Raw genomic sequence first — 27,749 nt, 5'->3', positions numbered from 1 at the left:
AGCACCGAAAACCTCAGGAAACCCCCTAGTATTCGACCCAGCGTCCTCTTCATTCATCTCGTTCTCCCCCAACCTACAAAACGTCATTTCGTCCACAAAGGGCATTATTATACAGAAATCGCCCCCGAAACCCACAATTAACGACACTATATACGAAATATAATAATCACCCTACGTCAACCCCTTCTCACTTTGACCAGTCGAATCCCGTAGACAGCTATGGGAACCCTTTGACTTGTTTTATCTGCGGCAGCAACACCTATTTCGCCAATGACTGCCTGCAAAAGGGAGTGTCAGTAGGCAAAGCTGCTAGGTACCCCAGTACCTATAGCGGTGGATTCCGCTTATATCGCCGGGGAAACGGCAGAAGCCGATAGATATAAATCCCTATTATGTCGGTGAAGATAATGAATTAGGGGTTCCAGTCAAAGAACGAATATATACTTTAGCAACCTTATTAGATTATGTCCTGAAACCCGTAACAGTCGATCTGGATATAGGAGTAGAGATTGATATCGTTAGCCTGGAATTTATAAAGAAGTATAAACTCCGATAGATCGGGATGCAATCACCCTGTATTCGATATATAGATCACCATATTGCCGAAGCATTTGGTATTTATGAAATTCCTTTAGAATTAACGGATTACTAAGGGATTACTAAGAGAATATATATTCTATATACCGCTATTAATTATCTGCTAGTCACAAACAACTCCCCTATTCTTCTTAGGATACTAAGTTTAACGTCCTTAAAAATCTTATTATACCCCGAAGGTTCCTCCTGGTAGTTTATAGCAGAATCGGAGTATATCTAAATCGAAAGTCCTAAGAAATTCTTTAAGATATATCGAGGAGAAGTATTTATTTATTCCTTGATATAATATCCGGATATACCGGAGGCACTTTTCCTAGAGGAGGAAGAAGAAGAAAATACCCCTCGAAAACCGGATAATATCCCTTCGGAAATTTCGGACTTCGCAGATATTATAAACCCCAGTAATATAGATATTTTACCCTCTTTCAAAAGCACTGATTATGCTATTAATCTACTTCCCAATACTACCCCTCTAGTTAGAACGATTTATCCTTTATCACAATATAAGCTCTCGATTTTAGAGGAATATCTGCGCGAGAACCTAGTAAAAGGCCGTATTCGTTTATCCCAGAGTTCCGCTGTAAGTCCTATTTTATTTGTCCTCAAGAAGGACAGCACCTTACGCTTATATATAGATTACCGAGGACTCAACTGCATAACCGTCAAGAATCGGTATCCATTACCGTTGATCTCAGAGATCTTGGACCGAGTATCCGGAACAAAGTACTTTACGAAGTTGGATGTTAAAGACGCCTACTACCGGATTCACATCCGAGAAGGAGACGAGTGGAAAACAGCTTTCCGTACTTAATACAGTTTATTTAAATATCTTGTTATACCTTTTAGCCTGATAAATGCTCCTACTACCTTCCAGAGCTATATCTATACGGCCTTAGGTAGATTACTAGACGATTGTTATATATGTTATTTGGATAACATCTTAATTTTCTCCCCTGATCGAGAGACCTATATAACTCACCTCCGACGTATCCTAGAACGACTAAGAGAAGTATAGTTATACTGTAAGCCCAGTAAATGTTCATTCTATTAGGATAAGGTAGAATTCCTAGATTATGTTCTTACTTCAGAAGGTATCGGTATAGACCCGGTATGAATTCAGACTATCTAAGATTAGCCTGAACCCCAATCCTATCGAGATATTCAAGTTTTCTTAAGGTTTTGTAACTTTTATTGTCGGTTTATCCGAAACTTTTCGGATATTACATTACCGTTACTCGTTTACTAAAGGGGTTATAGAACGGACGAAAACCGGGATCCCTCCGGTTAAAGGCCGAAGAGCATACAGTATTCGCACGACTTAAAAAGGCTTTCCGAGATACACCGGTCTTACATCATTTTGATCCTGAACTTCCTATCGTTATCGAAACAGATACCTCTAACTTCGTAATAAGAGCCGTCTTATCATAGGTTCCAAGAGAGGGCCGAAAACACCCTATTACGTTCTAGTCGGCGAAGTTTTCTAGACCGGCTGTAGACTATAGAACTCCTGACAAGGAGATAATAGCTATTGTAGAAACTTTCAAGCATTAGCGACACTATATAGAAGGGAGTCAATAGGAAGTCACTGTATTTTCGGATTACAATAACCTTTAGAGGTTTATAAAACAAAACTGATTAAACGGCCGGCAGGCTAGATAGTATATATATTTAGCAGGATTTGACTTTATTATCAAGTACCAGCCTGGAAAGCGAAATCCGGCCGATAGCCCCTCGAGAAGACTAGATTATAAGAACAAAGAACGTCCAACCAGACTCGAGTGGATGCCTACATTGGAGAGCAAAATTGCTCGGGTAAACCGGATTAGAGGACTGATCGTAGAAAGAGACAAATTTGCCTACTACATAGAAAGGAGCGGAAGAGCTCGCGCAGAAGATCCTAGCGAATCGGCTAGTACCCGGGTCGGAAAGACGACTGCAGAAGGGGATAAGAGAGCCTACTATGCACCAGAAGAAGGCGAAGATACCTGTATACAGGACCCTAGCAAACTCGCTAGTTGGAAACCCGGAACAATGGGTTGTCTATCAGAAGTTACCGTAGGATCGCTAAGTATCTACCTACGAGAACCTCAGGATTACTAAGAAGCCGATTGGCTTAGACGAGAGCAAATTGTTACTCGTTAATATACGAAGAGGTACGTTCGACTGGAAGTAGTTTATACTATAAACCCGTTAAAGTCTATAAAAGAATTGATCCTAGAGCTGCAAGCTACGGATCCGGTAACTCTGAAAATCAAGGAAAAGTTACTGAATTCAGTACAAAACCAAAGTGTTTCGCCCGAATAGGCACTTAGACGTAAGCAAGAATTGCTGTATTAAAGACGATTATTCGTCCTAGTAGAGCAGGCCGTTAAACAGGAGTTACTCCAGCTTTTTTATAACGATTCGTTAGCAGGCTATTTTGGTATCGAGAAGACTCTCGAATTACTGCAACGAAAGTACTTCTAGCATAGTATAACCAAAGATGTCAAGGACCATTATAGAACCTGCTACACCTGCTAAGTTAGTAAAGCAAGACGGTACAGGCCGTATAGATCACTCGAATCGTTGCCGATCCCAACGCGTCCTTAGAGCGAGATCACTATAGACTTCATCGTAGGTTTTCCTATAGTAAAGAGCCTAGATAGCTTAGAGAAAGATACAATTCTAGTAGTTGTCGACCGGTATACCAAGATAAACCGGTTTTTTCTAGTCTCTATTACCATCACCAGCCAAGAACTAGCAGAACTCCTTTATAAAGAAATTGAATTTAAGTATAGCCCTATTAACAGCTACATTAGTAATCGAGGTTCTGTTTTCACATCACAGTTCTAGAGCGATTTATATTACCTACAAAAGGTATATCAACGGTTGTCTATAGCTTTTTACCTGTAAACCGACGGGCAAACGGAGCGAGTAAATCAGATACTCATTCAGTACCTCCGTTATTTCGTATACCAAAACCCCGTTACCTAGGCGAATCTTCTCCTAGAAGCCAAATTTATTATCAATAGTACTGTCAATTCTACAATTAAGATAAATCCCTTTGAAGCACTAATAGGTTATCAACCTCCGATCTCACGTCGTATCGGGGACGATACTCAAGGAAAGAGGGTACCTAATATAACGGAAAGAATTGAAAAACTTACTGAATTAAGAAAATAGTTAGAGCAACATTAGGCTAAAGCAATTACAGTTTAGAAGCGATATTACAACGAAAGGCATACAAAAAGAGAATTTAGAAGAGGAAGTTTGGTTTTATTGTCAACCCGGAATTTAAGGTTCAAGTCGCCGAAGAAGTTGGTACCTAAATTTATCGGCCTATTCCGTATCCTAAATCGAGTTAGATCCCTAGCTTATCGGCTGGCACTCCTAGAAAAGTACAATCGTCTATATAACGTTTTTCCTATATCGATATTAGAACTATAGTATAGTCGAAAAGAAGACGATATATCTGCGATACCAATACCAGACCTAGAAGACGATGGAGAATAGGAAGTTGAAGAGATTCGAGATAAGAGACGATTCCAGGATAAAACTTTCTTTTTAGTTAAGTGGACAGGCTGGCCTTCGGAGTATAATCAATAGGTATTAGAGGAAGATATAGCGAATATACTGAAGTTGGTATCGCAATTTCGAAAAATACGTGAAAACCAGCGAAAATATAGACGACAAGATATTAATTAATATCTACCTGTACGAAACTATATCCCGGGGTATCCCAGACGCCAACCCTAACCCGAATAAAAGAAAAACCTCCCGAAAACTATATAACATTTAAAAAATTGAAATCGGCACCAACACCAAGTCCGGAGCCACCTCCACCCAAACCTACCAGGCGTCCTCCTCTACATTGGCGGCAACCTCCTCCTTTACCGCATTAATAAAACGGCATTTAGCACCCGACTAGCCTACGAAACCAATATCGCCGAGTAATAAACGAGCAACAGACTATACCTCCTAGGCACGTACCTCGGACTCGTACTACAAAAAGTCAGCGATAATACAGCGGAAATATAGTGACTGAAACTGACCTCGATATTGCGGCCGCAGTTCCGGCCAGGGCGGGACGACTACTATAGGCGGAGTTGGCTATACAGCGCGACTATAGAGCAATATACTATATAAGCTTGCTATCGAAATATCAGCGAATTGTATGCGAAAACAAGCGAGATAAGTGCATTTACAGAAGACGGCTTGGTAGTACCGGAAATACCGAATTGGCGGCGATAAGCGGTCTCGGCAGCGTCGAAAGCCCCGACTAAATCTTTAGTAGCAGCAGCAATCTTTTTACAGCTGCAGCAAGATAGTACAGAAACTTAAAGGCGATTACCCTCTTCATCGAATTCGCCTTCGGCGTCCTCTATACAATGGTCGACGATAGTACGAGCCGTATCGACGAGAATTATAAGGTCGACCGAGTCGCTAACCATTCCGGCAGCGGCCTATAATCGTCAACAAATTCCCCGCTAATCAGTCAAAGAATGCATACAACTTACCGGCGTACACAACTCTTTCTTTACATTGCAGTAGGAGCAATACGAGGAAGTCGACTGCTCGAAAGAGCAGTCAATCGTAAGGACCTCGCCGGAGCGAGGATTAGTGTTTTTAAGTGCCGAGCGAATGCACTTCATACACGGCGTGACCTCAGCAGCGGAGGCAGCGAAAGCGTCTATCGCAACGGAAAAGCGGCTGAAACGACGACGAAAAAGAGAGTAAGAGAGAGGGAGAGAGAGGCGAAGGCAGGTAGCGAACCACGCATAGGAGTAGGGCAAAAAGCGAGTGAAACGACGCGTAGAAGAGGGCCTGAAGAAGAAAAGTTTTGGAAAAGGTAGGAGAGGAGAGGGGTATTTATACCCGAGCGAAGAGGGTCAATGCACGTCTACAATTTGCAGTTATGCACAAGCCACGCAGTTGCAAACGCGTACACACTACTCAAGTTCCGCGAAAAGAGTAATACGTGAAATCGGATGGAAATCCGGGCAATTTGACGATAATTCGGGACGCGCACCGGAGCCGGAAAAGTGGAGCACCGGCACCGCAGAGCCGCACCCCACCAAACCCGGGCAGCAACCGAAATTTTACCGAAAACCCCTCGAGTGCAAAAACTTATCACCCCTCATCTCACCACACAACCTCCGGAGCAAAGGACTTTACGCGGTTCGAACAGCACTCGATATCTACCCGATATCATCCCAACTTCTACCCTTCCAATTTCGGATAATATGAACCTGAGGACAGGTTCCACAGAGGGGAGGATAAATTGTAATGAAAGCTACAGGGCAAGACCGGGAGAACCGGCCGAATAACAGTAGATAATGTCACTGTACTAGGGTAGATAAGAACCCCGTAGGAAACCCTCTCACGCAGGGAACTTCTGATCCATAAGGATCAGTCTCTGTGTATTGATAGGAGGCTGTTCACCAAGATATCGCCCGCTGGTCCAGGTCTTTTCGGTATTAAGACATCGTAATCCATCTCCCTCAACGTGTTCCCAGAACAACCCCTTTACACTCGGACTTATACTATAAAAAGTCAGCGATAATATAGTAGAAATATAGTGACTAAGACTGACCTTGATATTGTAACTATAGTTCCAGCTAGAGCAAGATAACTATTATAAGTAGAGTTAGTTATATAATATAACTATAGAGCAATATACTATATAAATTTACTATCAAAATATCAGCGAATTATATATGAAAACAAACGAGATAAATATACTTATAGAAGATAATTTAATAGTACTAGAAATACCGAATTAGTAGCAATAAGTAGTTTTAGTAGTATCGAAAGCTCCGACTAGATCTTTAGTAGCAGCAGCGATCTTCTTATAGCTATAGCGAGATAATATAGAAACCTAAAGGCGATTACTCTCTTTATCGAGTTTGCTCTTAGTGTCCTCTATATAATAATCGATAATAGTATAAGCTACATTGTGAGGACCGGCTAGGTAAAGTCGGCGTGGGCGCAGGACGGAAGCCCCGAAGCCGCAGCGCCGGCGGGGTCGTAAAAGCAACAACAACGCTAGGCCAGAAGGGCGAGGATATCGCGTCAGAGGAGCGTCGAAGGAGCGTACAAGCAAGGTCGATAACGGGGCAGCGAGCGGGGTAAGTGAGCTCAGACGCTGTCATCGTAGGGCATAAAGAGGGGGGTGGAAGACAGGACTTAGGAGAGAGACAGAGTTCAATGAAACCACCATTCTACCCCTAACGAGCACTTTGCTCCTACGTTGCGCGTGCACTGCTCGTACCCAGGCACTCTGGTCCTACTACCCTTAGGTCCTTGACCCTTACATACATCGATAAGAATTATAAGGTCAATAGAGTTGTCAACTATTCTAGTAGCAGCCTACAATTGTCAACAAATTCCCTGCTAATCAGTTAAAAAATGATATAACTTACTGGTATATACAACTCTTTCTTTGCATTGTAGTAGAAGCATTGTGAGGAGGTCGACTACTCGAAAGAGTAGTCAATTATAAAGATCTTGCTAGAGCAAAGGTTAGTGTTTTTAAGTACCAAGCAAATGCATTTTATATACAGTATAACCTTAGCAGCGGAGGTAGCAAAAGCGTCTATCGCGATAGAAAAGTGACTGAAACGATGATAAAAAGAGAAAGTAGGGGGAAGAGAGAGAGAGAGAGAGAGAGAGAGAGAGAGAGAGAGAGAGAGAGAGAGAGAGAGAGAGAGAGAGAGAGAGAGAGAGAGAGAGAGAGAGAGAGAGAGAGAGAGAGAGAGAGAGAGAGAGAGAGAGAGAGAGAGAGAGAGGTAGAGGTAGGTAGCGAGCTATATATAGGTGTAGAGCGAAAAGTGAGCGAAACAACGTATAGAAAAGGGCCTAAAGAAGAAAAGTTTTAGAAAGGGTAGGAGAGGAGAAGGGTATTTATATCTAAGCAAAGAGAGTCAATATATACCTGCAATCTATATTTATATACCAGCTATATAGTTGTAATAGTATATACGCTGTCTAAATTCTATAGAAAAGGTGATGTGTAAAATCGGATAGAAATCTAGGCAATTTGACGATAATTGGGGACGTACACTAGAGATAGAAAAGTGGAGTACCAGTACCGCAGAGCTGTATAACCTACTAAACCTAGGTACCAACTGAGATTTTGCTAAAACCCCCTCGAGTACAAAAACTTATTACCCCTTACCAAAGTCTACAATTCCTTCTCACTATACAACTACCGAGACGAAGGAACCCTGTAAAGTACAGCAGTTCAACACTTTTATCTAACCTTATACAGTTCGAACAGCACTCGATATCTACCCGATGTTATCCTAACTTCTATCCTTCCCTAATTTCAGATAATATAAATCTGAGGACAAGTTTTATAGAGGGGAGGATAAATTATAATAAAAGTCTCTAGGAAAGACTGGGAGAACCAGCCGAATGACAGTAGATGATATCATAGTACTAGGGTAGATAAGAACCCCGTGGGAAACTCTCTTACGTAGGGAACTTCTGATTTGTAAAGATCAGTCTCTCTGTAATTGATAGGAGGCTGTTCACCAAGATATCACCTACTAGTTAAGATCTTTTCGGTTCTAATACATCGTAATCCATCTCCCTCAACGTGTTCCCAGAACAACCCCTTTACAAGGCTATCGTTCGATATATTATTGAGCTATCTAAACACACTTTTCTACTCTGACTGTATAGTGTAGAAGATATAGCCAACTACTTACTATATATATGTAATATACCCCCTATCAGCAAGCTCTAGACCTATCAATTTGTTAAACACTCGCTAGAGCTCTATATATATTATTCACGTAGATACAACTATTAGAAGGCTAAGTACAAATATCTAAAGGTTATCGGTAAGTGGTTTACTCTTATATAGAATGTCAAGGCCAAGTATGATATTGTAGATAACAATATCTATAACTTAGACAAGACTAGGTTTATAATAGGTATCATCTTCTCTGGCAGAGTTATTGCAACTTTGGATAGCTATAGTAAGGTAAAGCTAGCTTAGCCTAGCAACTACGAGTAGGCTATAGTAATCTAGGGAGTCAATGCCCTCAACTAGGCTATTCTACTCTTCATTATCTTAGCTGTATAATACTACTTCGCTAGCTAGTATACTGAGTACAACCTTCTAACTGACTAGTATATCGTAGCTACTAATAACAGCTAGATAACTAATACTATAAACCTCAATTAGATCAAGCACTTCGACTATTATATAGCATCTTATACGAAAGGTAAATACCGGTTGTTGATTCTCGACAGCCACAAGAGTTACCACTCGACCAAATTCGAGCTCTACTACTAGGAGCATAATATTATTACACTCTACATACTTTTATATTCTTTATATTAGCTACTTTAGGCCGTTGAAATATGGGATAACTATTTTGATGATTAGCAATATAAGTCTTAATAAGTGTTAACTATATATTAAGGGTTATATTGAGTTGGAGAAAACAGTTCCTAGAGGGCAGGGTCCCTCTAATCAGAGGAACACAGTTGCTAGGATGGTGCCTCGGGTGCTGGAACTTGCCGTGGGCCCATTTTTCTTTCGCACCATAAGTAGGGCCATCCTGGCCATTGCTCCTTAGACAGGACAATCAATTCAATACTTTTCTTCACACTTGTTGCAAGCTCAATTGACGAGCTCTCTTTGCGTGCAAAGCGATCTCCCTCTGATTAGAGGGAGCTCTATTTGCATATGTTGTTTTGACCTTATTTAGACTGCAGGGATCCGATTTGTGGTAGTGTTGCCTAGCTTGTCTTGTCTATCTTGTCTGTCTGGCATTTAGCCGTCTTTGCTCCTCCCCTTGCTTTTGGTGGGTATGTGGGTGTAGATGTGTGTTTCTGCACCATTTCAATATAGCATCTAGAATACCTAAGGTTGTAACGTACTAACTTGTAAGGTTTAGGGTATTGGTATATAAAGTTTGATATCTAGCTTAGAAAGCACTCTCTCTACATCGTACAGTATAAGGCCAGCCCCTACAAAGCCGCCTTAGATATTCTTCTCTGTCATCGAGGCGAAGAAGGCCTTGCAAAAACTATAGAGAAACTCGAGCTTATTTATATAGTTGATATATATCTATATCAAGTCCTCGATCTAGCAACTATACGCCTATCAATATTAGCTACTATGGACCAACTTACTAAAGGTACGATAGCTGTAATATACCAGGTAGCTCTCCTTCAGGCAGAGGTCTCTTTGCTCTGTAAGGCTAACGAGGTACTGTCAAAAGGATCAGGTGCCAAAGGATCAGGATCACAGGATCTAGTGCGGGAGCTAAACCCATGTACTCTATTGAGCTGAGGAAGACTGGCAGCTAACTGCGCCACTGTACAGACGTCATCCTGTACGTGTATCTCGTCTATAAAAGGAGCGAGCTCTCTAGTAGGAAGACAATGAAGACAAGACACAAAAAGATCCTCAACTGTCATTCCCCACGATTCAGAGATGCCGTGCTTTCCGACACGTTACAGTAATTCCGGGACATGATTTTTTTTTTCTTCGCAGAGTATTGCGGCTCCTCTGCTGTTACGTGGCTAGAAGAGCCGCAACCGTTTCTGGCTGCACGGGGCAAGCGGCTCATGCCTGCCAACTCTATAAGCCCCATATCCTGCCCCTCCCCGCAGCAATCATACGATCTTGGTTTAAGGCCTGTCAATGCGAAACGATGATTTTCAGACGACTGCGACTGCCTCCTGAACTGGACAAATCAAGGCGGTGATGGTGGTAAGGACCTGTATCCCTCGGGTCCGAATTGGGCCCTCCTCGGTCCCCTGACACGAGGGTCCTTCGGTCTGATAGGTTCGCTCAAGATCAGTTACCTTTACTACCTTGACTATGGCTATAACGGCATTGATGTATCTCAAATAGGTGAAAATGGGGCTCCTCTAGGTTTGACTCAAGCGCCAAAGACGTGCCTTGAGCTTGTAGCTCACGCTAGGGTCTACATACTTGCACAGAAATATCTCATTAGCGGCCTCAAGACCCTCGCGCTCTAGAAATTCACGGCTTCAGTTCGCGACCACTTCAACGTCGACAGCTTTCTTCAAGCGATGGAGGAGGTCTACAACACTACTTTAGAAATGATATGGGGCTTAGGAACGTCATCACGAGCACCTTGTACTAGGAGCGCCATTTGCTAGATCGAAAGGACGTACAAGTCACTTATTATGTACATGAACGAAGTGATGTATAGTGACTTTAGTGGGCTCTCGCCGGAACTTCGGCGGGGCCCTCCCCGGCTCAGTGGGCTCTTGTGGACTTCGGTGGACTTGAGTGAAAAGTCACAGTACAGTAGATAGTTATAATGATTTGCAAAATCGGTGTTGCCCCCTTTCTCTTAGGAAAGACTCTAGCCACTAACCATATCAGCTAGTTTTGGTCCTGACACAGTATGTATGTTTTGTCACATGTATTCTACCAAGTCACAAAAAAGTGGGGTCATCAGATTGGTACTCTTATTGGCTAACTTGAGAGTGGCGCTTCGCCCACCTTCGGCGCGCTTTTGGAAGTTCCATCCCCCCCTCGCTGTTTTCTTCGCATTTCCTCCGTCATGGAATCTATCCACCGAACAAAATGCGACAGCCTCCAGACTTGATCATTTCGACTGCAATCAGTTCTCTTACTTCTTACTGTGATGAGCAGGGGATTGATGACCTGCCCTCCGAGTGGAACGCTCTTGCCCGCGCTCTAACAGATCTGCGGAGCAAGGATGATCTTCCCACCGAGATCTTAGCCGCCATCAACAGTGTGGCTGATCAACATTGTTATGCTCTCTCAGCGTCTTTCCCCGGTCTCGAGACATACAACTTGCCTTGTGCGCCTTCCAGCCAGCCCTCTGATACTCTCATCATACTGCTACTGTACTTTACACCGCACAAACTTTATAATTCCTTCCGTTTCTCCACAGGGCCTTCTGGTCTGATCGCTTCGCCCACGCACGAAGACAGAAAGGAGACAAATATGCCGAAAATTTCTCATCCTACGGCTAAACTCGAATCACCATCGTGCCAGGAAAATGTCAAGCTAGAAAGGAAAAACCACCTTACCAAAGCGTTCCAGCATTGCAGTCGATAGACACGTACTGTGCTTCCACCTTCCCAACCCCCAGCCTTTCATATCTCCCGCTCCCGTCTTTCTTCCCAACAACGAGGACATAGTAAGTCTTCCGAGCGCCTTCCTCCTTGTCATACCGGTCCACGCCAACGACAACACAATGTTTGAACTCGATCCAGCCTGCTACATCGAACCAACAAGAGCCTACTTCTTCCGTCCCATCGAAAATAGCATGTTCCTCCCCTTTTTGCTCCATCCGGCAATTTCCACCAAAGTGCCTCACTTTGACGTCCAACGCCTTCCCATTGTCGATGAAACTAAGATCTATGCGGCGTGGGACTATGAGATCCTGCCTCATATCTGTGATAAAATCAATACCCCCGGAATATGCCATCCAAGACCATGATGGTACAGTTCGATCTCTGTAGGAAATCCGGGCTGTCTTGTTCTCCTGAGTCCGCTTCCACAGGAGAAGGCAGCCACGAAAGCAATCGAAGATCCCATATCTCACTTCAGTCTTCAGCACCTGCCCTATACGCTCGACCAAACTGTAAATCGCAATGTCCCTGTCGGTTGGTACAGTGAGGTCAGATACCGAATATTTCTTGAACAAGAATTGGACGAAATCGGCGGTAAGTTCAAACCAAGAGCTGGTGAGTCTGTTTGGAAAAGCGGGATCAAGGATGAAAAATTGTTTCCCAATCGGTCTAGAGCAAGGTAAGACTTAGTACTACATCTGATATTTAATTCTATAGACTTACGGGGATAGTTTTGTAAGCTGTTCACATAGTACTCCGTCTCCACACTCGCAATACGTATGTGCCGCAGTAAAGTGGATGATTCGCCGGGAAAGCACCCGTTCTTGTAGGACCCAAGCTCTCTTCATAAGGGGCCCTTCATCCACGTCTTTGTTGAAGTCACATTCGCAAATCGGTGTGCTTGGAGTGCTTCGTACTCCAATATCCGGGGGATCCGATTGTGGATTTAGGAAGCCATCTCCCCAGCCACGCGCTGAGCTCGCGGCAATGGTGCAGTAGGCGTAGGCGAAGATATCCGCCATGGTCTTGGCCTGGGTTCCCCAATCACTGTCATCTCCTTGGATGATACAGAGAGCGTCGATCCAGAGGTACTGCTTCTGAAGTGCTCGAGTCACCTGAACTGCGTGTTGAAATGTCTTCGGCAGCTCATCGTAGCTGAAACCCTGTAGTCGAGATTCGTAATTTCTGGTGGTGGTGCAGAAACGGTCCTTATCTTTTTCCGTGAGAAGGCCCCAGCAGTGCGAGAGTGCAAGGTAGTCTTCACCGTGAAGCGGCTTTTCGACGAGCGTTAATTTGTTGCGGTCGCCAACAAAAATAACCCTCGTCGGCCAAAAGTTCTCCTTTCCTGGTTGCCGATGGCATTGGGTGTGGTTTTTGTCGCAGGACTGAAGCCACTTGTGTAGCAAGAGAAGGTACGGAAGGTTGGCCATTGAACCGGATGAGACAGCATTATGGGAGACATTTGGTAGCAGGTGGTTCCGAAGTTCCGCGGCGAATTGGCCTTCACGCTTACGAGCCCACGACATCTACAGAAGAGAGTAGAGTCAGTAATCATCACCATCCCATCCATCTCAAAGGGTCTACTTACATCCTATGCCACCATACATACTAAGGTCAGTAATCACCACCAATCTATCTATCTCAAAGGGTCTACTTACATCCTATACCACCATATATACTAAGGTCAGTAATCACCACTATCTTATCTATCTTAAAGGGTCTACTTACCTCCTATACCACCATACACACCAAGGTCAGTAATCACCACTATCCTATCTATCTTAAAGGGTCTACTTACCTCCTATACCACCATACACACCAAGGTTAGTAATCACTACCATCCCATCTATCTCAAAGAGTCTACTTACAAGCTACACCACCACACATACCAAAGTCAGTAATCACCACCATCTCATCTATCTCAAAGGGTCTACTTACTCTCTACACCACCACACATACTAAGGTCAGTAAACAACACTATTCTATCTATCTCAAAGGATCTACTTACCTCCTATACCACCATATACACTAAGGTCAGTAATCACTACCATCCCATTTATCTCAAAGGATCTACTTACATCCTATACCACCAAATATACTAAGATTAGTAATCACCACCATCCCATCTATCTCAAAGGATCTACTTACATACTACACCACCACACACGCTAAGGTTAATAATCACTACCATCTCATCCATCTCAAAGGGTCTACTTACATACTACACCACCACATATATTAGATTAGTAATCACTTCTATTTTATCCATCTCAAAGGGTCTACTTACAATCTACACCACCATACACACCAAAGTCAGTAATTACCACTATCCCATCTATCTCAAAGGGTCTACTTACAAGCTACATCACCACACATACCAAAGTCAGTAATCACTACCATCTCATCCATCTTAAAGGGTCTACTTACCCTCTACACCACCACACATACTAAGGTCAGTAAACACCACCATCCTATCTATCTCAAAGGGTCTACTTACAAGCTATACCACCACACATACCAAAGTTAGTAATCGCCACCATCCCATCTATCTCAAAGGATCTACTTACCCCCTATACCACCACACATACCAAGGTCAGTAATCACCACCATCCTATCCATCTCAAAAGGTCTACTTACAAGCTACACCACCATACATACTAAAGTTAGTAATCACTACCATCTCATCTATCTCAAAGGATCTACTTACTCCCTATACCACCACACATACCAAGGTTAGTAATCACCACCATCTCATCTATCTCAAAGGGTCTACTTACATACTACACCACCACACACACTAAAGTCAGTAATCACTACCATCTCATCCATCTCAAAAGGTCTACTTACCCTCTACACCACCACACATACTAAGGTCAGTAAACACCACTATTCTATCTATCTCAAAGGATCTACTTACCTCCTATACCACCATATACACTAAGGTCAGTAATCACTACCATCCCATCTATCTCAAAGGATCTACTTACATCCTATACCACCAAATATATCAAAGTCAGTAATCACCACTATCCCATCTATCTCAAAGGATCTACTTACCCCCTATACCACCACACACACCAAGGTCAATAATCACCACCATCTCATCTATCTCAAAAGGTCTACTTACATACTACACCACCACACACACCAAAGGTCAATATATATTGTTAATTCACAGCCTATCTACATACCTCCTGTAAACGTGGTTATTATCAGCGACTACCCTTATAATTCTTAGATGAAAACGTACTGGCTATATCTTAAATTAGATTTTAAACCTAAGGCTCTAGTCGGGGTAGAAATCTCACCTGAAAATTGTCATGAATCCAGCGAGGACCTTGTGCACCTATAGATGCTACTTCGAAGGACGAGTTCCTGCCAAATATTAGAGAATCCAGCAGGGTGTAACTGTTTATAGTTGCGAGGTAAGGTTGTGCCACGGACACTAAAGTAAAAAAGTATTGACGTACGCCTGGTCAATATGGAGAGCCGCAGATAATGTATCTCGACCCTGTTCGAGAGCTTTGATAATGGTATCCACGTCCTTGCTCTCAAATGGCCACTTGAGGACGTGAACGCTATACTGTCTCATCACCCTCTGCCTGTGCCCGGGATTCAGGGTCCTTTCCAACTTCATTGCCAACGCCGTAAGCTGGAAAGAACAGCGGACGAGGCTATCTTCCAAGCGCTGGGAAGCCCGAAGCCTCTCGCCATTTGGGCTTCCAAGAAGCTGCTGCGCACCTTCGAGAGTGGTCTTCAAACTGCCGAGTTCCCCTTGCAGACGTTCAATATCGGATTTGGCGTCCTTAACAGCGGAGTATTGAGTGCAGAGCGACGTAACTTTCGTAGACAGTTCGATTACAGCGGTGACGCTGACGGCTGCTCCTAGTCCATTCATGGTATCGCGATCCGGGTTGGGATAGAGCTGTCGCTGAAGTGGAAGCGGTCCGACTTACGAAGCGTCGGTTCTAGAGAGGGAGTAATGTCGAGTGATCGGGGATGAGCGTTTGAATCATTTTTGGTAGGGCTGTAGTTGGGCAGATATTTAGCTTCGTGCGGGGTCAGTGGGGAATGCCGAATCACCGAGGAAAATATTAGAGAGCTGGCCTGTGCGCTCTGCACGTGAAGCTCTACCTACCCGCTGGTGCTGAGCTAGGCAATGGTGCAGATAGGATGTGTTGGAAATGAGGACTATCGCCGTAAATGAGCGACTTACTTTGTACAGCTGGGGGCACCTGCCGACAGGTGTCAGATCATGTGACAAGTGCATCTAGGGGCTATCTTCCTGAGCTTATTATTATATATCTACTAAAAGGTTATTGCAGTAGCTATAACGTATATTATAAGCGAGCTGACTATATAAGCGAACTGATCACTTCCCACCGCAACGCATCCTCCCTATACAAAATACCAAATTTCTTTATAACTAACAATAGCAATATCTTCGTACGAAGCTAAGATAAACCTAGCTATCGACGCTTTTAAAAACAATCCGAAACTTAGTATCTGAGCTGCAACACAGATCTATAGGGTCAATAAAACTACTCTTCGAAGCCAACGTAAGAGTATACCTGTACGATAAGATGCTCGACCCAACTTACGGAAACTTATAGATCTAGAGGAGTATACGATTATTCAGTATATAACTGAGTTATGTATACACGCATTTCCTCCTCGGCTTCGTTTTATAGAAGATATGGTTAACCGATTGCTATGCGAACGCGACGCGCCCTCTGTCGGTAAGCTCTGGGCTCAGAACTTCGTCAAACGCCAACTAGAACTCCGGACGCATTTTACATGTAGATATAACTACCAGAGGGCTAAATGGAAGATCCTAAAGTTATTTGCGAGTGGTTTATACTTGTATATAACACTAAAGCCAAATACGGTATCCTCGACGAAGATATATATAACTTTGACGAGATCAGGTTTCTGATAGGTGTAATTACTACTAACATGGTTATTACTACCTCCGATAGCTATAGGAAAGCTAAAAAGTTCAGCCTAGTAATTGCAAGTGGGCTATAGTTATCTAAAGAGTAAATACTTAAGGCTAAACTATCCTACTATTCATCCTTTTGAAAGGGAAATACTACTAGAAAAGTTAGTATCGAGAATGCAATCTTCTAGCTACCTGGTATATCGGTATAACTGATAATGGCTGGACTACCAATAAGAAAGGCTTAGATTGGATTCGGCATTTCGATTTTTATACAACATCTCGTACCAAAGGCAAATACAGGCTCCTAGTTCTCGATAGCCACGAGAGCTACTACTCTGACCAATTCGAGGTCTACTGCCAGGAACACAACATCATTACACTTTATATGCCTCTACACTCCTCGCACCTAGTCCAACCATTAGATATTGGTTGTTTTAGACCGTTGAAGAGAGCTTACGGCTACCAAATCGAGGAACTTATGCGTATATATATCATATATATCACCAAATTAGAATTCCTTTGTGCATTCAGAGCAGCGTTTTTTGCTTCTTTTACCGAGAAGAATATCCAAGGAGCCTTTGCTGGAGCAGGTCTTATACCGTACGATCTAGAAAGGGTTATTTCCAAGATGGATATACGTCTCCGAACCTCAACTCCACCAATCTCGCAGCCAGGTACGGCACTACCTTGGCAATCTCAAACACCATAAAACTCCAAGAGGTTACCTCACCGAAAGACCTTATCAAAAGCCGGATATCTAACCACCAAGGTAGTTCTCTGACATCTATACTAGTTGCCATAGACCAATTAGCCAAAGGTACGATGGCTGTGATGCACGAAGTGGCTCTTTTACATACAGAGGTCTTGGCACTACGAAAGGCCAATGAGGAGCTTGTCGCAAACTACTAACTACACTAAACACCTAAAAGGTGAGGAGCTCCACGATTGTTAGTCATAGGATGTTAAATCTACGTTTTATCTGACATATCCCCTCAGCTCTAAAGATCTCCTGAGAGTTTAGGGCTAGAGATCTTTTACCCCCTGGAGACCACTAACTCCGTTTGCCTACATCTCGTCTCGAGCTTATATAAGGTCTTGGCGTTTTTCGCCGGGTGGCAGATCTGCTTTACGTAGGAATCGAACCCACGACCTTTTAATCAGCTAGCACCAAAGAGGCACTGAGACTCTTAATTGTCGCAAACTACCAACTACACTAAACACCTAAAAGGTGAGAAGCTACACAATTGTTAGTCATAGGATGCTAAATCTGCGTTTTATCTAACAGGGCTTAGTAAGCGACAGAGAGCTAAAAAAACACGTATACGGCTTGGAGGATCTTTTACCGTACAAGAGGCACAGGATCTACTAGATCAAAAGGCTGCAAATAAGCAGGTAATTCACGAAAGACGACAAAATAGTAGTAGTATAAGGGGGTCTAGTACGAAGATTCGGTGCTGTGGTACGTGTGGCAAGCCCGGCTATAATGCACGTACGTATCAGGAGGCTGGAGAATCGTCTGATTCATCTATTTCTGGTTCAGTTATTGTTATTTCCTAGTGGTGGTGTTGTAATTGAGATAGTTGTGGTGAGTTAGTGGAAAAGTGGTCAGCTCGTTTATATAGTCAGCTCGCTTATAATATACATTACTAGTAGTTGTAAAGACACTCTTCTATCTAGTTTAAAGTGAAAAGAATTTGATTTATACCGGTTTTAAATCACTTCGAGTCTCCTATAAACACTTGCTATAAGTCTTAGAGTTATTCTAAGCAACGTCAATAGGTAGTATTATTAGGGAGTTGAATTAGATACTTTACTTTAATTGCTTTTAGCTCTCTTTAAAATTACTAGATTCTGCTAAGGAGGAGCGATATTATCTTCTTTTTAGAGAGGGCTTACTTAGCGATATACCTAACTTTCGAAGCAAGTTCTCTTCCTATTCTTATAGGCTCTTCAATGCTTCTAGTTATTAAATCTGAAGATAAGTCAACTCCAACAGGTTATTATAATGTAGAGCGGGATATAGGATTTAAGAGTTTATGATAGTATAGGAGGATACAAGAGGTTAGATAGTTAGTGTCTCTGATCGATAAAGACGAATAGTATTTGCAGGTGATTGAGGTATATTCTCCTAGGAACTCTCCTCTCACTCCGATACGTTTAAAGTACTGATTATAGGTACTATCTCAACTAACGGTAGAACAGAAGGATCAGAATTGTAAAGGGGTTGTTCTGGGAACATACTGAGAGAGATAGATCACGATATATTAGAACCAAAAAGATCTTGACTAGTAGGCAATATCTTGGTGAACAGCCTCCTATCAATTACAGAGAGACTGATCCTTATAGATCAGAAGTTCCCTGTATGAGAGGGTTTTCTATAGGGTTCTTATCTACTCTAGTACTGTGACATCATCCACTATCATTTGGCCGGTTCTCCTAATCTTGCCTAGGGGCTCTCATTACAGCTTAGTAGAACTTTCGGTGATATAGCACTTTTACTAATAATATATATTAGTAAAGAGGGCGTTAACGAACTAATAGACTATCTATATACTTAGGGGATTAGTATGGGTAGGGAAATAAATCTCTAACTACCTCCGTACTAGCTTTGGTGACGGATTTTTGAGCTAGACTCTCCAAACTCTGGTTCACAAGATCGCTGCCAGCTTCGAAATAATAACACGAGAACCAATTGACTCCACCAGTAATAGAAACGGATGAACTGGTTTGAAGGTGACAGCGATTTCAGGTAGGCATAACTGAGGTGAACCACCCCGGCATTCCGTCGACATCGTATCACGGACACGGCACAGAGCATCATCTCATCCGAGCATACTCTATACAGTTCTGCTTTGATTCAGCATTAATGTCCGCTATGCATTTCAACTTTTATCCCTCATCGTCTCTCTTTTACCAACTACACAAGTCGGAGTTTTCAGGGTCACCTCCTACTTACGATCCCAGTGTCGCGGCGCCAACTAGGGCACGGGAAACTATGGTTACCCTGGGTACCCTAGATACCCGCTTCGCCACAACGTCTCCATTAATGAGGTCTCGGAAACGATCGAGAAGGAGCTAAATGATAATCAAAGATTACAGTGAGTTTGGCAGTTCATACCAATGTTCTCTGCTACTTCGTGTTTGCCCTGTTGTCCATCTTGCCATACACCACCCGCTCCATGAATGTAACACCCGAACGACGACCTGGATATCATTATCAGTTTTCGAACTATAATAGATGTGGCTTTTCGGAGAGAGTGCGGCAAGTACCTTCTAGCCAGCGGTGATGACAACTGTGCCAACTTTCTCGGAGCGACCATATATCCGTGTGTGACGACTACACCGTTACTTGGTGGCGTGCAGCGCCATGGATGATGATTGGTGACTGTGATCGCCTAGTTGACTTCGTACGTGAAGCGATCAGTCATCATATCCCCGAGCTCTTCACTCTGCGGATGCTCTTGTGGAGGCTGTGGACCTTGCTGCTTCCTAACGTGTTCTTGAATATGCGACACAATGGCAAAATGGTCATCCTTTTGAGCATGAGCAATCGCTTCTTCCCAGGCTCTCTGGCGCGTCTCAAAAGGCAACAGCATGGCGACCATGTCTAGTCTACCATGGCTGGCGGCCGCGACCAGGGGGTACCCGACCATCCAGAGGTGTCGGCGGAAACCCTGGCCCCCGAGGCGAGTAGGAGGATGGCGATTTCCAAGTCCCCCTTGGCCGCGGCTATGGAGAGCGGAGAGGGAGATCGGGGGTTCACGGCGTTCGGATCCAGTCCACCTGGCCATTCGAGCAGTAGACTGATGAGCCGCAGGTTCTTTGTCTCGCAGGCCAATGCCAAGGCGCTTTTATACGTGTAGTTATCCGGAGGGTTGGAGTTAGCTCCGTGGCTCAAGAGCAATTCGACGAGCTCTAGGCAGTTGAGGCTGTCATATTGGCACGCCATCTCAAGGGCGTTATGGCCGGTCGTCTTGTTGTCAAAAAGATCCGAATGCTGCAATCTCGCATTGGGCTTGGCGCCATGGTGCAGAAGCAATTTAACGACACCGCGAATGTCCTTGGCATCCGTCCCCAGTTCACTCGGGGCCATGGCGACCTGGCGGACCGCCAAGTGAAGAGGATAGTCTACTATGAACTTATCCGTCATTCTCATGCAGGAACGCCAATACGCTACCGGGGAGTCGAGATGCGCTCCAGCCTCTAGGAGAGCGGCGGTCATTCCGAGATCCGGCTTTTTATGACATAATACAACATGAAGGGGTGGAGCGGAACAATTGGAGGTGTAGTCGGAGTTGGGATCAGCCCCGTACTCGAGAAGAAGCTTCACCACCTCATGATTTCCGTACATCTGGGGGAAAGCTTCCCCTGCTCCGCAGGCGAGCTTGAGTGGTGTTAGTGCGCATCCAGATGCTGCGCTGTGGACAAGCACGGACGCACCACGGCGGAGCAGCTCCTCCACTATCGCGGTGTTTCCTACTCTAACCGCCGCTTGGAGCGGGGTGTCCGTTTTCCGGTTTTTACCCCCGCCGTTGACGTCGATTTTTGTGTGAAGCACCCGAGAGATGAACTCCAGACTGGGATGTAGCGATATGAAGAAGGAGAGAGGGTGTATGTCAGATGTGAAGTTCCGGCAGTCCTGGAAAGACTCAGACTCATGCGGAGAGAAGATAGGCACGTCCTTGTCGATAAGGAACCGCAATATCCCGGCCTTGATAGAATTGGCCTCGTTTGTGAGATGCCGGACTTCTTGCTTGGGATTTTCGGGGACCTGCATGCTAGGAAACATGATTCCGTAGATGGAGGTGCCACTACAATCCATCTCATTGTCGATAAGGCACTGCAGCTGTTCATCCTCTACCCAGCACTGAGGAGACCAAAGCGAGGGACGACATGTGTGAATATCTGCCCTGAGGCTAATTAGGAACGTCAGCGTCTCGGCGCTGGCCGGTCCAGATCCTCGGACGATGCGCGGAAGCGCAACGTCAACAGCCATTGCTGCAGAGAGTAAAAGAATGGAATATCGGGTATTCCATACTGCTATCTCCTTGTTGACATCCACGCAGTATTGAGACCGCAATGCTGATATAGCTGCATGGTTGTTGGACCGAGCAGCCGCCACCATCATCACCGCACGGTCCATCTCTGTGGAGGCATTGCTGTTGTCCAGGAGGCATGACAACGTATCTACGTAGCAGCTACGAATGCACGCCTCAATCAACCGATCCTGGATTCCGGACCCTTTGTGGTTTCGCAGTATATGAGAGGCAATCTCCCGAGAGAGCGGGGTTAGTGGCTGGTCCTGGAACATGTCCTCAAGGAAAGTGCGCCGAAGGGTTTCGTCTCTGTTTCCCAACAACTTTGGATTGAACCCAGCCCCGATCATGGCCGCAACCGCGCGTAGTTTGCATTTTCGAAGGCACCAGAGTAACGAAGCATCCTGCAATGCCGACCGAGAGACGTTTGGAGGGATGAAAGCAGTGCCGAGGTAGCTCTGCAGTTTCTGGATACCTTCCTCTGCATTAGAGATGATACCGAAGACAGTCAATCGGCGCTCTGATGTGGGGTTGGTGAAGAAAGGCCGGAATAACCTGTCAAGGTCACTATGGCCGGCTAACAGAGCCTGGTCGAGGAGTGTCTCGACACGCGAGTAAGACGAGATTAGCGAGCAGGGCGACGCATGATACAGAGCGGCACCCAGGAGGTATTCGTCTTCTCGAAGCTCCAAAAATAATCCATCAATGTCGGATCCCCTACGTAGAAGAATCTTCATCACCTCAATGCGGGGGCCCCTATCCAAGTTGTCCCTCAGGAGAGCCATGAGCAGGTGTCCAGCAGCAGTGTACCCTTCGCAACGGTAATTCACGTCAGCTCCACCGGCGAGAAGGGCTTCAACAGACTTAATGTTCCCTCTGGTGGCTGCCTCGATGAGTGGTGAGCTGAAAGAATCCATCAAACCCGGACAATGCGGCACTCGGAACAGTCGCTGTTGATTTGGGCTCACGCGTTGCGTCATGAGAAGCTTGCAGATATCGTCGCAGTCGTGCCATGCTGCGACGAGCAAAAGCCATATGCCGTGTTCCTCGACCCACTGTACGTCCTGCAAAAGGGCCAGCGCAAGGGATCGGAAGAAAACCTGGTCTCCCTGGTCTCCGACCTCGCAGGTCCATCTGAGGAATTCCAGCCGGGCCCACCGTACCGATTGGTGCTGCATGAAGGCTTTGAGGTAAGATGGTGGAATATTCAGCATGATGTACTTTATGAGCCGTGATCTGTTCCACAAGACAACGAAGTATTCCTGGGAATGGTCCCACGGATTGTTCCACTTATTGTTCGCCAAATTATACATGGCGATACCGAGAGCGTGGAGCGACTCGAAAGAAGTGGACGATTGCAAATCCAATCCATAGGGAAGCTCATCTCCTAAGTGGCTCATGGTAGAGGAAAGGCTGAGCACAGCGGCATCTCGGCGTTCAAGCTCGATCTCAAGACTGGGAGGCATCCAGGTGGAACCGTGGCCGACAGAGGGGCACGGGAAAGGGGATGCGGGATCCGTTGCTGACGGCTGTTAGCGGGGCAGTGATATTAGAAAGTGGATGTCGATTCGAGGTTTCGACTTACCAAATCCTCGGAGGGTGGTTTGTAGCAGGACAGTGGGCAGCTTGTCCAGCAAAGGTGACCATAATCTCACAAAACGCTCGTTCAGGATGGGTATTTCGAACGCCGGGCTACTGAGATTGGCAGCGGAAGTTAATATCTGGAACGTCTCATCGACCTTGATGGGGTTCGGTAGCATGGCAATGTTTGAGTACTCAGAGTCCGAGATATGCGGGACGGCTGTGGATGCGTGTGACGGCGACGCAACCGTGCGACCGAAACTGGGCCCATCATCTCCGCTTGGGTTGTCGACTCTATGGGAAGGGAGTCCAATCTCATACGTCGTATCAGAAAGGAGGACGTCGCTAGGGCTAGGTGGTGGTGTCTCTATCGAGACATCTTTGGACAACGGGAGGTTCTCTGTTCGCGTACGATCTTTAGCATCCTGAGCTTCCTGATTGCCTTTCCCAGGGAATGAGCTGATTCAGAAAGTGGAGTCGGGGTTGATACCTCGAGCTTTGGCACCCCACTGCTTAAGGTACCGCGCGGTCTCCTTCACTACTTTTCTAGGGGGAATGAGGGTACCGCAAAGGTAAACTGCAGACCTACGGTGTCCTCGCGAAGCTAGCTGTTGGTGAACAGCAATCCAGTCTCGGGCCTTCATGTTCTTCCTAAGTCCCAGATAGTCTCTCAGTTTTGTCTCGTAGGTTGACAACCTTGAGAGTGTTAGCTTTTTAGTCACCCGAATCATGCGGCAATTTGCGTACGGAACCACGGGGAATCCATGCTGATTTTCCATGATATCCTTTACTTCTTTCAGAGACTTTTTCTTCTCCTGAAACAGCTGGCGCAGCAGGTGATGGTACTGGCCCCATGGCGGCTGCGGCTGAGCTAGCTGGCTCTTGGATGGGTCCATCTGAAGAAGAAAAACAAAAATCCGATGATATTCAGTGTTCTTAAGCGACACAAGGTGAAGTGAAGGAGAGGCTTATACTTCGACGAGGTCAAGGTGGAGGGGTCCTGGGTCATGCAGGATTACGCGGGCGTTCCAGAATCTGGTGCCACTTGCCAGTTTCTGGTGGGGGTCCTTCTATTTTCTGCATGGCCAAACTAGGAAGCCACTGGGCTGCACCTTATCAGCGCTGCATGAGTCCTGACCAACCAGGAGCCATGGAGCAGAGAGCCTCGGCCATTCATGTCTCCCTATGGTCCCACTTTCATCAAGGCGATGCACGTTAACCAGAATGCGAGCCGATCAGGCTCTCGCAGTGTGCTGGGCCCTGGCCAACCGTTCTGGCAGTGGCCGCGACGATATATGGCGGGACTCATATGAGACCATTTGGTATTGATCACGGACTTGGACGACTCGGTCACTGGAGCATTATTCAGGTCCCGTTATTATAAGCGGGTTAATTACGTTCCCTGTCCCGGGAAGAGGGAGCCTACCAAACGCTGCGTGCCAAATTCTGGTGGGCTTCGAAGTACTGTACATTTTAATTCGTTGCTGCGCACGCCGCCAAGGCCCAACGAATTATTGCGGGGGAGGGGGAGAGGCTGTGCTGGGCAACACGGATCGGATGCTGCTAATCACCAATCTCAGTTGAACCAAATTCTGTCGCCGAGCCAGATTCTGGACGTCGCTCTCATCGATTTAACGAAGCTTGCTTAGTGGTGTGCATGTTGTCCCTTGTCAAGCATTATGAGGTTCGTTGAGCTCTCTCTTCCCCTTTGAATTCTTAAACCATGTCCTTGTCAGATGAGGCGGTTATTGCCTTGGTCGGTATAGTCCTTATGTGTCCTCCCTTGGCTGCACTCCTCTATCGGGCGAAGTTTTGGCGACGCTTCACCCACATTAGAGAAACCCGTGGTATGCTTCATGGTTCATTCCAGGTTCCATCATCGCAATCTTTCCCTTCGCTTTCTCTTTCTCTTTCTCTCTCTCTTTTTGTTTTCTTGCCCTTTTTTGGTGTGTTTGAGGTGGGGTACTGACCGTTTGATTCTGTTAGATCCCGGTCAGACCATGGCTTCCATACCACCTGCCTGCCCATTGCCAGAGGCGGCCCAATCTCACATCCATGATATCGAGCGAGGAGAGACTCCAACCATGATACCGTATGTGACTGCCTGTTATTTCCTATATTCCTTCTGTCACTGGGCGTCCTGTTGATGTGAACAGCCGCGGCTGAGGAGATATGGTGTCATGTTTGTGTTGGTGGTAGATCTGCCATAAGTGGCTATGCTGAGACTCACGTTAGGGCTCGTTTTAGTGCTTTGTTGTATGAGTGACTTTGGACAGAAATGCTCAGTAGCGACGTTGGGATACTTGCGAACCGAAGGACGTGGAAAGATGTTTGTTAAAGATGAACCTCTTGGCCCACTGGTTTTACTCTCATCCTCTCTTCCTAACACTCGCGGAACAACTATCACCTCAAGTCCTCCCACACACATTTCATGTGACTATGTGTAGGCATATGGTTGCCAAGCCCTCAACACCTCACTGTGTACCCTGGAACTGTGCAGTTTTCTTCAAGGTGGTGGATTGGTCCCACGGCCACCTGCCCTCTCTGACTAATTCATCTCTTTACGCGCACTTGCTGCAGCAGTGTCCGAAGGACCATTCTCAGAATCGGGTGTTCTGTAGCCACTAGTCTCTCACCTCAGCGCATCTTGGACCGCCAGTCGTTGCTAAGACAGTGGGTAGCCTCCAATGTCAGCTAGAAGACGCTCATGGCAACATTCTCGTCTTCAAGATAATATTAGGAGCGCCAAGTTCCAGCCCCCGGGGCGCCATCCTAGCAAGTATGCCCTTCTGACCAAAGGGACCCTGCCCTCTGGGGGCAGTTATCCTTAACTCACTAATTCGAAGTCTTTATCGAAAAAGACTTCCTCTATCTTACAGAACAGATAACGACGGATTGTAGGATGTGGATCCTGGGTAGTCAATGTGGTAAAGTAGCTCTTTAAGTTGGACCTCTTCTTGGGAGTCGAAATAACAATGCCATTGACTCTATAATTCTGGTCGATCCATTTCCCTGAGTCCCGGTGCCGTAGGTAGGCCCGCCTTTTTAGCTGGGTAGACCTGTTCGAAGTATCCAAAAACAAGGGGTTTATTAGTGGCTTGATCATTGATATAGGCTACAATCTGGCTGTTTTCTAATCCGCCTTGATATTATGGGCCGACAATGCCTCCTTCCGAGGAGTTGTCAAACAGGTAAGTGCGAAATCGAGCCCGTCGAAGCTACCGCCGTGTTCCTACCCGGCAGCACCCTGCATAACGGATCTGGTTAGGATAGTACCAAGGGCAACGGCGCGGATGCCGAAGCGTTAGCAGCATGCAGACCTCTTCCTGCCAACCCGGGCCGGTAGCTACTACCTTGTGGCGAGGCCGCTGCCCATCCAGCTGCTTGGTAGGCCTCTCCCCTGGTTTGGTCTCACCGTGTATTGTAAACTCGAAAAAGTCGCGTATCTCAGTCCTGGTCACGTACGGAGCGGGTTTGAGCGCCGTCTAACCACCTACGACGCCCAACTCCGACTACATGATTGTGCAGACTCTCGTGGATGCTGCTTCAATTTCACGCCGGCTAAGCCGAGTTCTTGATCTACAGCTTGGCTTTAGAATGGGATACATGTTGTTACGGGGTGGGTTAGAATGGGATAATAAAGTCGAAGTCAGGTGTAATGACCACCGGTATAATGAGCATTGCCTTAACCAGGACATTGCAGGGAGTTATTGTAGGGGAGCTTATTGTTATATGGAGTACTTAATGATAAGGAGCATCACCACTTTAGCGTTCATTATATCGGCAGCATGCCCCGTTACGTTGGAACTTGAGAATCGTGTCTTAGAAACGTTATACTATAGTAGGAGGGAAATGAGCATGCCAAGGTACATCATATCTAGGTGGATAGAAAAGGTATCGTAACCGTGGCAAATATACAAGAAGCGGCATTACCGCCTCGTATCCCACTCACTCAGCAGCTCGTTTCCTTTTATTCTCTTTCTCCATACCTCCGGTGGCCCTCGGGGGGCGCCTTCGGCGGGAATCTTGCGGGGGGCTTCTCGCTGCACTCGGGGCTGTATATGTATCCACCTGGATGTATCTAGTACGCAACCAAGACACTTGTAAAGGTAAGATCACGGAGCAAAGGATGGGTATCTGGGTACGTACAGTAGACAATACGCATGGTACAGAGCATTATTGGCCTCAGGCACTTCTGAACGGGTTGAGTACTCCGGGTAATTACACGGGAGTGTGGCATTGCCAGACAGGTCTTGTTCGGCGTGAATCATTCGCAGTACTACTATCCCTTGCACGACTGGCGGTAGGTAATATGAAGGTGCTGACACGATAAAAAACAGGCGAGGCTGGAGGGTCAGGCGAAATGCCAACAGATTACATGAACCCCTTTATTAGAAAAAAATCTTTTCCTTTTTTCATTTTTTTTTTTTTTCCCCAGAAGAAAAATTGAATGTCATACACTTCACGCGACTAATATTACTGTAGACTCCAGGCCACAAGCATTGTAGATGTTG

At 45.5% G+C, this 27,749-nt stretch overlaps 2 protein-coding genes across 2 annotated transcripts; both read right to left on the bottom strand.

Annotated features, from left to right (window-relative positions):
- Positions 1-11,627: 11,627 nt before the first annotated feature.
- MFIFM68171_02140 (uncharacterized protein) lies at positions 11,628-13,106 on the bottom strand (the record flags this gene model as incomplete). The annotated part of the gene is made up of 2 exons (XM_071057562.1): positions 11,628-12,345; positions 12,400-13,106. The coding sequence occupies 2 exons, from the start codon at positions 13,104-13,106 to the stop codon at positions 11,628-11,630; spliced, it is 1,425 nt and encodes a 474-aa protein (XP_070913663.1).
- A 7,119-nt stretch (positions 13,107-20,225) lies between these two features.
- On the bottom strand, positions 20,226-24,131 carry MFIFM68171_02139 (uncharacterized protein; the record flags this gene model as incomplete). Its single annotated transcript, XM_071057561.1, has 4 exons — positions 20,226-23,176; positions 23,240-23,635; positions 23,726-23,931; positions 23,983-24,131. 4 exons carry the CDS (start codon positions 24,129-24,131, stop codon positions 20,226-20,228), a joined length of 3,702 nt encoding a protein of 1,233 aa, XP_070913662.1.
- Between the last annotated feature and the right edge of the window lie 3,618 nt (positions 24,132-27,749).

This window comes from Madurella fahalii, assembly GCF_045866475.1.
Source record: "Madurella fahalii IFM 68171 DNA, scaffold_1, whole genome shotgun sequence".
NCBI classification, from domain to species: domain Eukaryota; kingdom Fungi; phylum Ascomycota; class Sordariomycetes; order Sordariales; genus Madurella; species Madurella fahalii.
The sequence above is the reverse complement of the archived record's forward strand: the minus strand, read 5'-3'. Positions and strand labels throughout refer to the sequence as shown.